Source organism: Podarcis vaucheri (assembly GCF_965113315.1).
Source record: "Podarcis vaucheri genome assembly, chromosome: 1".
Lineage (NCBI taxonomy): Eukaryota > Metazoa > Chordata > Lepidosauria > Squamata > Lacertidae > Podarcis > Podarcis vaucheri.
Window position 1 is genome coordinate 32,742,701 of NC_138759.1, and position 13,622 is coordinate 32,756,322.

General features: G+C 43.1%; 1 protein-coding gene across 1 annotated transcript in view; it reads left to right on the forward strand.

The window, feature by feature from the left end:
• Positions 1-13,622, forward strand: part of LTBP2 (latent transforming growth factor beta binding protein 2) — a 151,320-nt gene that overhangs the window by 28,722 nt on the left and 108,976 nt on the right. Inside the window, exon 3 of the mRNA XM_082231992.1 lies at positions 4,042-4,285. Coding sequence (XP_082088118.1) covers positions 4,042-4,285 — 244 coding nt within the window. The remainder of the gene's footprint in view (positions 1-4,041; positions 4,286-13,622) is intronic.

Below are 13,622 nucleotides of genomic sequence, written 5' to 3' on the forward strand. Positions count from 1 at the left end.
GGGGAAAGTTTGGTAGTGCAAACAGAAATCCTTTCACTGGTGGAACTACTTACTCAGCACTATGTTGAATGCAACCCTAAGTATATTGATGGCGGTACGCTTGAAAACGGGTACCAGGAACTTCCAATATGTTCAGTGGCGATCAGGCTGTCTCAGCATGTTTACTGTAGGCCAGGTTCTACAGTTGTTAATGCGATTACTCCTGAGAAGCTGACTAACTCTGGGCTCTGGAATACGGGGCCAAGGATTGACTCACTGTCTCAGAAGCTGAACAGTAGAGAGCATGCTGAGCTGCCAGACAGTGTCTGAAAACATCCCGCCAGGCCAGGAATGGCAGCATCTTTCTCTCATTAAAGGTTTTTCTGGGAACGAAAGAAATGCTTTTTTTCAGACCTGGGCTCTTGGCCATCGGGACTCCTGGTGACTTTTCAAGTGGTAGGCTGTTGTTTGTGTGGATTAATTAAAAGGGTCGTGTCAAAAGACCTTTTCGTATTTTTTTAAAAAACCCTTTCCTGACAGGGGATGGTAAATTTCAGCTGGGCCTTAAGGTCAAGATATTCTCTCTTTCTTTCAAGCAAGAGGCTAATAATTTATGAGTGTAAATACTCTTCGGTTCCCCTAGCAGCACACCCCTCCCACTTTTCTTCTTAGCCCATTTAGGTTGCAGGCAGCACAGTGACTGGAATCTCTGCAGCTACACAAGGGAGAAGGATGTCTAAATCTTATTCCTTTCAATATGAGCTGAATATCCAAATTCTTCAAATGGCTTTGTGAATCCCAGTCACAGAAGGCTCACTTTAGTTTAGCTAAAGTTGTTGCTTGGATCTAGGGACAACCTGAGAGTCTTTGAATGAAGCCGCAATCCAAGCAAATTTTGTATTTCAGGCCCAAAACAATAGTTCAGGTTTTGAAGGACTTGGCATTAAGACAGGCAAAAGAGTTTAGCCCCAAAATTTAATATGTGCCTCAAAAACTGCATTCCATGTTCTAATTTAATTTCTGTGTCCTGCTGTACATTTCTTTCTCTCTCACACTGCCGGGGTTTTCCAGTGCTTGCCGGATCTCTCATTTCTGTTCTCATGTTTGTGTGTGTGTATGAATACCACATCAGAGATAGAATTCTTTGGTCTTTTTATGAATTATTTGTAATGTGGGAACTGAAATACAATGACCAAGAACTATTAGCCTGTTTCCTGAGAGTCAACATGCATATACATATAGCAACATTTGAGTGTTAGTCAAAGCTATGGGCTCTAGCTTAAAAAGATACATGGTATGTGCCCTAACTTCTGCTAAGCTCATTCCATGACACTAACACGTGTTAAATGCACCAAAGTATATTTCAGGTAGATATTTATTTTATTAAAAAGAATATTTTATTGATTTTTTTTTGAGATGCATTCCTATCTAGAAAATGACATGAGCCAACAGTAACAAAGAAATTAAAACCAACAAACAATAAACAGAAAAGTTCCTGCTTCACATAATAAAAGTTACCTCAGGATATGGCTGGATGCTCCTATCACAAACACCAATTTTAGTATGTCCTTCCAGGATGTCTGCTGGTTTGCTGGTGGCTGGAGGTTTTCTGTCCCCTATTTACGTATTGAAAAACCAGAATTGACCTCCAGCGCCACTTACAGACACACTGTTAAGACCGCATTCATGGAAGATGAAATATACTCGGAGTCGAGTGTGAATTTCATGCTCTTTATTCAGCTCATAGTAGTGAGGAATGCCAGTTCCGCCAAAATGTCTGCTTTATATACATTATTTACACAATGGGCCCCATGTGATTGGCTAATTCCGGGATTCTCCTGTAGGCCAATCAGGTTGTGGATTCACTTCCACCTGGAACTGGATTGGGTGGCTCCTGCGGACCAATCAGACTGCTGCATTCTGAATCCTATTCAACTCAGTACATAACAGAAGACAATCTTATTTGGCTATGAGTGATCACCAAAGAAGAATTGAAAAACCAGGAGCTGTGTCTCCATAAAATCATTATGCTTGGAAGCTCCCCTTTCTTGTCTGCAGTGGTGTTTTAATTGTTCCCTCAACACTTTTTCATACCTTCTTTATCCACCTGTGGACAGGGAAACCTGATTGCAGCTTCCAGTTTCTGCATGTGTGTTTATTGTGGGATCCTCATGCATGCAAGTTAATCTCAGTGCCCACGCAGTGTAATTGGCATCAAAACGCCAGCTTGTATTTCTCCCAATTTAATCCAGTTTCCCCTTTCTGTGGAAAATCTGATAGGTAAAAATCAAACAAACACAGGTGTTGCCTGTGTATATATGATCAAATATTTTGTTTCTTCCCATATACTTCAGGTGTGGGGTTTCTAAGCTGTCCTATCCAATGAGGGGGGTTCTCCTGCTCCTTCCACCAGCTAATTCGGAAGTCACCACACTCAAATTCCTCAGCAATTATTGGAAGCCACAGTTCATTAACTTTGCACCCAAATCCACCCACGGTCTATGTATGCTACTAATTACAGTACATCAACTTCAGCAGTAAATTCTGAGGAGGAAAAGCAGTGTACCGCTAATTATTACACACTGGGGGCCCCGTGCTTCTTAAACTATCAGGAGCCAATTTTGTTTTATAATCCAGTCAGGAAACAGCACAAAAGTCAGGTTTTTTTTTTAGAGGGTAGCCCAGCTAATTGTTCTCTGCTCAAAAGCAGCCTCGCAGGTGTCCTGGATCAGTGGTGGAGGAGTGTCAGGTGGACTTGTAGCTTGTTGGTCTGCAGCAGTGCCTTGGGGGGTTGCAGAGTGTGGCTAGGAGCCACAGTATCCCCACCTAGGGATGTGGTGTGGAACCTTTTGCCATCCAGATGTTGTTGGACTACTGGGAATGATGGGAATTGGGCTCCAACAACATCTGGTGGGCCCTGGTTATTGCTTAATCTCTGCCTTTGCAAGTTTGCAAGTCTTGCGATCCACTGCTACTCCCTTGCTTGTCAGCAGGGATATTCATGGCCTCCTGAATAAGGAAGTAGTTTTAACAACTTGTGGCACCTTTAAAGACTGACAAATTGATTGTGGACACAGTTAAGGTGCTGCAAAGTGTTGCCGATTCAGATGCTACATTAGTGGAAACAATTTAACCAAGAAGCAATATAAGCTCTTACTTGAGAGTCACTAAAAGTCAAGCAGAGCTTTGCTAGCATTATGAAGCATTTGGTGACTGTGTCTACATATATATTATTTGAGCCACTCATTCCATTCTGGGGTAAGGTTACCAGACGTCCCCGTTTCCCGGGGACAGTCCCCGGATTTACAAATCAGTCCCCATACAAAATCCATTGAAGTTGAAAAGTGTCCCCGGATTCATTGAAATAAATCTGGTAACCTTATATCTGGGTTCACTCACCACATTTGGTTCATTTTTCTTTACAGGGTTAAACTTAGAAAAAAATAGCTTTGTGGGTTTGCAGCACTAGTCAGTTGTGCATGGTACCAATTGGTTGATGTTCTCACATCAGGTGGTGCTGTTACAAACCCACCTGCATAATTCTGTCATCCCTGATACAATTTTACTGATGTGATTATCCTTCAAAAGAATAATAATGCAACAAATGATATTTAAATGACAAACTTATATTTGGCAATTTGAAAAAATCAAAAGTTGGATCAAAGTGCAAGTAGATAAATAGGTACCGCTCTGGCGGGAAGGTAAACAGCGTTTCCGTGCACTGCGCTGGTTCGCCAGAAGCAGCTTAGTCATGCTGGCCACATGACCCAGAAGCTGTCTGCGGACAAATGCCGGCTCCCTTGGCCAGTAAAGCGAGATGAGCGCCGCAACCCCAGAGTCGTCCATGACTGGACCTAACGGTCAGGGGTACCTTTACCTTTATATTTATATTTATATTTATATTAAAAGGCAGGAACCAGCCAGGTTCATCCTGAAAGAGAAAGTCTGTTACCTATCTTCATGGGTGCAGTGAGACAGGGTAAGAGGTTCTTCTGGGGAACACATAGTTTATTGCAAGCTAGGATTGCCTCCATCTGCTCATTCTCTTCTTTGTTGCCTCAGCTGTATGTGACCCTCCATGCCAGAACAAAGGATCCTGCAGCCGCCCCCAGCTTTGTATTTGCCGTTCAGGCTTCAGAGGCTCTCGATGTGAAGAGGTGGTTCCAGAACAAGAGTATCATCCTCCTGGCCCTGTGGCTGCCTTCCAGCCCCCGGGACGCTCCCCTCTCAAAAGAATAGGCAATGCAGAGAGAGAAAACCCACTAAGAGGACGACAGATACCTACCACTCAGAAGCTACCAACTGGGTAAGTTTTATGCACCAGAGCTACTGCTCCCCTTGTAAATTAAAGGTAAGACGCGTGGAAGAGGCTAAAGATATGAGTCCCTTTCAGATGACCTGTTTCTTTCACATACATCCTGATTTCGTTTGCACAAAGTTTGCAGGGAAGATGTGTCAAACCAAGCAGTGCTTATCCCATACTTTCCAGCGCGTTTATGTCCCTTTCCTTACCACTAAAAGTTTGATTTGGAGGAGTGAGAAGGAGAGCGGGCCTGCTGCACAAAAACATCAAATCCACTTTAATTGTGCAACCTGACTTTGCCAGTATGCAATTGAATCCCACCAGCATAATGGTGACAGGCCATGGTTTGTTTTCATGGCCTTGGTTTATTCTATTTGAGAGCAGATGTGGAAGGGCAGAAGAGGCAGTGAAGATGCACATAGACTCGAAAGGGATATTGTGCTTAGAGGTTTCTCCATAGCAAATGCAGAGGCAGATGCTAGCTGCTCCGGCACCCAGAGCGGCGCGCATGCTGTGCACACAGGGGTGGAGTGAGCGTCCCAGGGGGGTGGGGCGGGGCAGCGATGCCACCCCCGAGGGATGACACCCAGGGCGGACTGCACCCCCTTCCTCCGCCAGTGAGCAAATGTGCCTATATAGCCCTTGGAGAGCATGGAATGGCAGTTGTCCATCTTCCATTCCTGGCTTAAATAATTTATATCCTAGGGTTCTTCCTGAATTTACGCAGGTCTTTCCTTTCACCCCTTTGCCCAGGATCACTTAGAAGAGAGAGGCAGCCTGAGCCCAGGGTCTTTTGTGCTAGGCCCCAGGTCACTGGCCCTTTCTCCTTTATTTATTTTTCTTAAAACACTGCTGGACATGCCCATTACATTACTGGTGAGACCACAATCACCAACCACTGTAATTTGTTCAGATAACTAAATTTGCACATGTATATATACAGTGGTACCTCGGGTTACATACGCTTCAGGTTACACACTCCGCTAACCCAGAAATAGTGCTTCAGGTTAAGAACTTTGCTTCAGAATGAGAACAGAAATTGGGTTTAGCACAGCGCGTGAGCCGGCAACTCAGTTCGGGGGTGGCTCATGGACCAGTCAAACGACCTCTATGGGCTGCTTCTGGCCCATGGGCCTTAGGTTGCTGACCCCTGGCATAGTGGAACACATAAATCCAGCAGCTTAAGGAAGAAGCTAGTGACAATACAGATATTGTTGTTGTTGTTGGCTGCTATTCTGAAAAAAGAAGCAGAAACAGGTTTGTGGCTCTTTGTGGAGAAAAGTGTACAAATATGTTGAGTGACTCCTCCTCAGTGCCCAAAACCTTTGGCAGCTTTAGATGGTTTTCCCTCCACAATTAATGGCTGCCATCCTTTCCAGTCCGATTGCTTAAATCCCATTACATAGAAGTCAGTGGCATTTAAATAGCCTATGTGCAGGATTGCATCCTGAGTCTTTAATGACTGGTGGAATCTGAGCCACTGAGTAAAACTTGTGAAATCACAGACTGTGACCTTCCTGATGTGGAACAAGAATGCTTTCAGGCATTTCTCATATATATATATATATATATATATATATATATATAATGTGTGTGTGTGTGTGTGTGTGTATGTATATGTATGTGTGTATACACACACACACATATGCATATGCATATACATATACATATACATATACATATACATGTCAGGGAACTGCCATCGGAGGGACAGGTGGTGGAAGGGCTCACGGAGGTTGGGAGAGACCCAGCAGCTGAAGCAGGAACCAGCAGGGGGAGAGGTGGGTCTCTGAGGGAAAGCGAGCAAAAGGGAGGGCTCAGGGACACGTCAAGCGAGAACAGTGGGGAGGTTTCTGGACCTCCCATAGGGAGACCCACTCCTCGCCGGAAACTGTCACGCCGTGAGTCCAGAAGACGCGTTTCCGTTAAGGAGCTTTTATGTTGGAAGCGATTCCGAAAGCAGCCACTGTCGGAATCTGCCAGTGACTAGAGGAGCCATGTCTGAGGGGCTCCGTCACAGACAGAGGTTTGCGGACTTGAACAAACTCTGAGGGACTACGATTTTACGCACAAGCAGCTCATCATCCCATCTCAATATACATATACATATATATATACATATACATATACATATACATATACATATACATATACATACATATATTCAGTATACATATCCCACCCTTCAACAAATGAGATCCCATTTTCACACCAGCTCTTTCCCCATGTGATGAATTTGCCTAACAAATCTGGGATGTCAGGGCATAAAGGCACTCAGATATCTTAATATGACTGACATTAATTCTTAGGCAGCTAGATGGAGAGAAAGAACATACATTCAAATATTGAATACTCTGCAGGCAGCCAGACACAGTGATTAGTAGTGAGCCTTGGGATTTGGGACTGCCCCAGCTGCTCTTCACTGCTTAAGACTTGCTGGCCCTGTCCCAAGGAAATACAACTCCACTAACAAGGGGATTTTTATTTTTAAATTTCAATATGAAAGGCTCAAAATATCCTATTACCCATGCACACCCCCTGTCACCTTAATGTTAGCATTTGACACTTCTATTAATTTATTTTTTTCTCAATGCAACTTTCATAAAAAAGTGAAATAATATTTTTGGCCAATTTACGACTTAAAGCTGCAATCCATTCCTCACAGCATTATACTTTTCATTTTAAAATGTTTCATGGATGATTTTTTTGGGGTGGGTGGGTAGCTGATTTCATTAAAATACACATGCCCAGATATTTAGAAAAGTTGTTTTGTTGTTGATATTGTTCATTGTGGTTCTGCTTACAATTTGAAATATAAAGTGAAATTTGACTATTTTATCAAGTCTCTGGTTTTAATTTAATTTAGGCTGGTATTCAACTATACTTCTTCTTCCACCCAATTGCAAAAAACTGGCTTTCATGATATGTTTTGCTGCTTTTATTTTTCCTGCATTATCTGCTCTCTATTTATGTAGAAAATAGAAACTATGTACTGCTGCTACATTTCGTAACATTGATTATGTTTTCCTTTTTATTTGTATTTATGGTTTTATATTAGTAAAAATACCACCACCACCCCTTTTTAAAGAAGCTATACATTTGAAGTAGCTGGTGTTTCCCCAGGCTGTAGAAGCCCTGAATTTATTTTAGGAACTTCAGCACGGATGTAAAAATACACTGTTTGCTGCCTATTGTAATGCAGATTATGGAGACGCAATTTTAAAAATTTCTTGCCCATTCAAGAAGCTTAGGCTGGCATATGTGGTTCTCCCCTCTGCCCCATTTATTCATTACAACAGCCCTGTGAGGAAGGTTTGAAATGGTGAGTGGCCCAAAGTTGTCCAGTGAGCTTCATAGATGACTGGGGATTTGAACCCGAGTCTCCTCAGTTCTCGTTTAACACCATAACCATTACCCCACCTTCTGGTTCTAACTGGAGCTACAGTGGAACCTCGGTTGTTCAATGCCCCCGTAGTTGTACGTTTCGGCTTTCGACTGTGTTTCCAAAAACCTAGTTGGAGCCATGTCCTACAGACAGACAGACAGAGAGAGGACACTGTGTGTGGAGGTAACTGTATTTCAGCCTTGCTTCTCTCAGTTCTGCTTACTTGCTTGGAAAGGGCAGGTGAACAGGCAGCGAGAGCAAGAAGAATGAACTGGTCGGGAGGCTCCAAGTGTCGCCAGTGGGCCTCCTGCGAGGGTGTTGGCCTTGTCAGGTTCTCGGTGCTGCTGATCATGTTGATTGTGCTCATGCTCTCCTATACACTGAGGCTTTATATACACCATACATTTAAAGCACACATCCCCCCCCCCCCAAAAAAAGAACTCTGGAAGCAGGAAAGTACCTTTCATGAATGTGTGGACTATTTTTAAATTGTTTTAATTGCTTACTAGTATCAGGGGACTCATTCAGGGTTTACAGCTTTATTTTGCTTTGGTTTTTGCTTAACACACACACACACACACACACACACACACACACACACACACACACACGGGTGGTCTTTACCACAGCCATCTATCCTGTTAAATAATGGTGGAAATGAATTTGGCTTCTGTGGTTTTGGAGAACATTTCAAAGAGACACAGTATAGTCTTAGGCTGCCTCTCAAGCTATCCAAACTTTGAAATACCCTCTGTTCCCAAGGGAGAGTGAAGTAAGTTTAGGCTTGCTTTCCTAACCACTTACTGCCTTAACTGGCCAGGATTGAGGTGAGACTTTAAACAAGGTGCTACATTGGTGGCCTTCACTGTAGGTCTCCGCAAAAAGAAGTACTTTTTCTTCCTTCAAATGTGATATATCAACAACAGCTCACATGTTTAAGAGAGAAACTTCACCCATCAGTCCATGTAATTGGCACTCCCAAAATCTTGCACTGGTGCTACTAGGTTTGTCTGTTCTGATCATTCCTTCTGATGTGATGAACCCTTAACTGTGCTTCTGTTGATAACTGGCACCAGCTGGAGAATAGAAACCCTTGCAAATGCCAAGGAGAGATGGCAGCCAACTTTCTGTTGGGCATTTTTGAGAAAGTTAGGACCCAACCATATGCTGCAGCTGATAGATTATCTTCATTTTCACACGGTGCCTTGCTTTTAAAAGCCTTTGCTAGCTAGTTTTAATAACCCAATATATACATGATTTGCTGATGCTTTGAACATTTGCATTGCCTATCTACTGTAAATGTATCCTGGTGCCCAGTAAATGGAGAGTGACAATGTTTGTAGTTGTTTATCATTATTACATTATCTTAAACTTTAGGTTTTAAACAACAACAACACTAAAACGAGCCCTTCATATGTTCATGAAGATTTCACATCAAATAACTAATACTCTTGACAATCAAAAGAGATTTCATTGGTTTTGGAGCTTACTGGGAATACCGATATGAATGGAAACCAAATTTGCATTGGCGCACACTAATGTTTTCCCCAGAAGCAACTGGTCAGTCAACATGATTATGCCCATGCATGTCTTTTTCTGATATAGAATAGTGTTCATTCTCCACTTTCTAGTCTCTTATTTCAGCAAAACACAATTTTGATACAGCAGCCAAGAAGTTATTCGGTCCTCACAACCATCAGAGTGTGGATATCATATGATACTCTCTGTTGTTGTTTTTCCTTTTTCCTTTCCTTTTTCTAAAATAAGCAAAAAAAAATCCTAATGCCAGTCAAAGTTAAATTATATAAATAGCAGTTCTACTTAGAACAATGAGAAACTCCTAACTCTCAGCCCATCTTTTGACAGAGTTTCAAATACCTTTGGTAAGCACTTCTGGAAACTTAAAATACGAGAACTCTCCAAGAAAAGTGTTAATGTCTTTTGTTCCTGCATGAAAATACTATTTCTAAATCACAGTGCGCGCAGCATCAGTACTGTATTTTGAAAGAGTTGTTCTGGATACTATTCTTAAACATAATTCTTTTTGAACAGTTTACTAACTGGGGAGAGGGATTTGTATGCGCTTCACAAATCATCTCCTGGGGGAGAAGGAACAGATTTTGTGTCAGTAAGACAAACTGATATTTTATACCTTTCCTTAAACACAAACGTTAGGAAATGTGTGCCTAGTAGGATGCAGATACAGAGTGTATATCACATCCATGTTTCAGCCTTGAAAATGCTTATTTTGGAGCAGCTATATGATTTCTGGGGCAACCAAATTCAAGGTCACAGCTTTGTTTGCAGCCAAATGTTATCTTACACAATAGTGATATTTCAACGTAATATGCGGCATTTGTTTCTAATAGAATGACTGCTGTCAATCATTCTGTTCAGCTTTCCCCAATGCTGATGTTTTAGGACCTCATTCCCCATAATCCCTAGCCAACATGGGCACTGTTCAGGGATTATGGGAAATGTAGTCCAACAACCTCTGAAGGAAAACTGTTGTGAATGGTATGATAAGAGTCTTCTTAGGTAAGAGTCGACAGCACTGGTTAGACTGGTTGTCCAGCTACTGTTACATTGCACAATATATAAAAGAAAATGCTATCCATAATAAACCATATTCATAACATTTTAAAAGAAATGGATTTTGCTGTTGCACATGTCTACATTATCAGTCTTATTTTATTGGAAGCAAAGGGCAGGGCAAGAAGAGATGAAGAATGGAAGTAATTTCCCAAGTGAAGAAGCGATCCTGACCTTGTTCCACCCTGCTACTAAGCACTGAAGATGGAGGCTGAAGTGATGAGAGTGGAGAGAGTTCTTTTTCCATCCTTCTCCGTCTGTCACTGAGGCCACTGCCATGGGCAGAGCATGGAGTGGGACCAGGTCTGCTTTTTTCCAAATGTTCCTGACCCAGCCATGGCCTTTAAGCCCTGAGAAAGAGATCAACACTACTTCACCTCCTCCTTCAAAGTTAAAAAGGGCACCAGAGAGCCAGTGTGGTGGTTAAGAGCAGTAGACTAGTAATCTGGTGAACCTTGTTCGTGTCTCCGCTCCTCCACATGCAGCTGCTGGGTGACCTTGGGCCAGTCACACTTCTTTGAAGTCTCTCAGCCTCACTCACCTCATAGAGTGTTTGTTGTGGGGAAGGAAGGGAAAGGAGAATGTTAGCCGTTTTGAGACTCCTTTTGGGTAGTGATAAAGTGGGATATCAAATCCAAACTCTTCTTCTTCTTCAGAGGATTGGCTGCTGAATTTGGTTCCTGGTATTAAAATCTTATGCATTCTCCGGAGTGAACATGCTATGTGAATACAGCAAGGGGCTCAAAAATGGTTTTCAAACTCCCATATAAAAATGGCCTATAAAGTGAACAAGGACAGAGATGAGATACTGGCTCAGACATTGTCTCTAATCCCTTTGCTAATGAGCAACTGGGAGGATGTAGTTGGGCAGAAGCACCAGGAGGCTTATTCCCTGTATTCTTGCAATGCCAAAAGTTTGTGGAGAGAACACAATGTAACTTAGCAGAACAGCCCTAATGGGTTCACAAAGCAGGGAAGGGGTCAATAGCACATTAGAGGAAATAAGGGGAAACCTAATTAGAGTAGAACATATCCAAAGGCCACCCCCACTTTAAGAAATTCTCCCCTGGTGATTGTCATTTTAAATTAGCATGCTTGCAGTTGCTCTAACTCCATAGAATGTTTTAGATTCTCTGGAGAATTTCCAGTGTTCTTGTCTTTCACATGCAAAAAAGTTCCTTCCCGGTTATGCCAAGGATCAAAATCTGTTTTCTGTTTTGTTTTGTTATTTTGTTATGCAGGGAAGCCTCCCTTGTGCTCTTTCTATTGTTAAGAGAGGAAAGTGTGTTACTTTTCTGACTAGGTATATACGTATGTATGAATGCATAAAAATAGTTGCGTTTCAGTTTTGGCACACTGCAGTAGGCCCAAAACATATGTACTTACATGATTGCAACTTGCGTACTTCATTGAAAAATAAATAAATAAATAGAGGATAAGAGAGTGGGGAAAACAATAAGGGGCCATGTGAGATTTCACAAGAGTCTCCAGAGCCCACAAAGCAAGGTAGAGGACTTTGTGCTGGGTTTTGTATTATTATTATTATTATTATTATTATTATTATTATTATTATTATTAGTAGTAGTAGTATTTCCATACCTTCCTTCATCTGAGGATCACAGTGTGGTTTGCAATATAAAAACATGGAAATACCATATTTTTCGCCCTATAGGATGCACCGGCCCATAGAACGCACCTAGTTTTTTGGAGGGGAAATCAAGGAAATTTTTTTTATTTCCCCACCAGGTTTGCGCAGCCATCCCCAAGCTAGAAGAGGGAGATGGAGCACTCCGTCTCCCTCTTCTGCCTTCAGGGACAGGCTCTCTAGCCTGCGTGGGGCAGCAGCGCTCCACCTCCCCGCTGTCCCCCGAGCTTGTGGGGCTGGTGGGGGGGGGAGAAGCAAGCTTGCTTCTCTCCCCCACCAGCCTCCAAATCAGGTCCGGGAATAGTGGGGTGGCGGTGCTCCGCCTCCCCGCTATCCCCCGAGCTTGTGGGGCTGGCAATGGGGAGAAGCAAGCTTGCTTCTCTCCCCCGCCAGCCTCCAGACCAGGTCGGGGAATAGCGGGGTGGCGGTGCTGCACCTCCCCGCTGTCCCCCGAGCTTATGGGCTGCAGGCTGCTGCCCGCAAGCTTTGTGAGCCAGTGGGACCTCCCGCTGGGCTTGCAAGGCTTGCGGATAGCTTCCTGAAGCCTGGAGAGCAAGAGGGTTCGGTGCGCACTGATGCCTCTCGCTCTCCAGGCTTCAGCGAAAGCCTGCATTCGCCCCATAGGATGCACACACATTTCCCCTTCATTTTTGGAGGGGAAAAAGTGTGTCCTATAGGGCGAAAAATATGGTACATAGCATCGTAACAAACAATACCCCCACCCCCGTTTAAAAGGCCAGATATTGTTTAATTAGTCAAAAGCCTGAGAGGAATATTTTCGCCTGGCACGTAAAGATATGTGTTTGGTGGTCACATAACTCTTTTCTGCCATGGAAATAGTTTTAAAGCCCTCTGCCTTGCTTATGGGGCTCTGGGAGTGTCCCAGGGCCCTCACATGACTTTCCCAGAACATGGTAAGCAATGCAGAGGGCTTAAAATCTATTTCAGTTGCAGGAAAACCTAGCACAGAAAGAGCGTTTCAGCCCTCCACCTTGTTTACCAGCTTGTAGGAAGGTTGCATGAGGGCTCTGGAAGGCTCTATGGAGACTCCCAAGGTTTTCCTTGTTTGATGTGCAGCTTTGGACAGGTAGGGATTATCATGTGGGTGTGGGGCGGTTTGGGGTGTGGGTGTGTGCCTTCCTGACTTTACACGATTTTGCCTTTGTGCACAGACCACCAGAATGTAACCCCCACATAAGCTTTGGGCCTACTGTATGAAGGTTGAACCTGAATGAAATCAAACTGTAGTTTGCTGCTATGTTGAAAATGCAACTACAGGGACCTGGGCTGGATCGAGACACATCCAAACAGCATTTCAGGAAAACGCGCTGTAAACTTTATTATGGGAAATCACGTTGGTGAAAGGTGGGACTCCATAGCACCGTATGGTGTCACAGTGTTATAACGCATATAAACCGGTTTTTCTTTACTAATGTAGTTGAGCCCCTGGTGTTGTGCTATTCAAAATCTCAACATCTGTAGCCTAGCTGAAAATACTTTGCCAATCTAAGCTTTTTAGGCATACAAGTAGCCAGCACTGACTTGAGATATCATTTGCCAGCCTCTTTATTGGGTGAATTCTCTGGAAAGATCAGCATGTAATCCATAGACAGTATATATGGTTTTGCACCATCTTTGGCTGCATTATGCATGCATATTAAAAACATATTTTCTGTATCCAGAGGCTACAGGCCAAAGACAAAGTAATATATTTCACT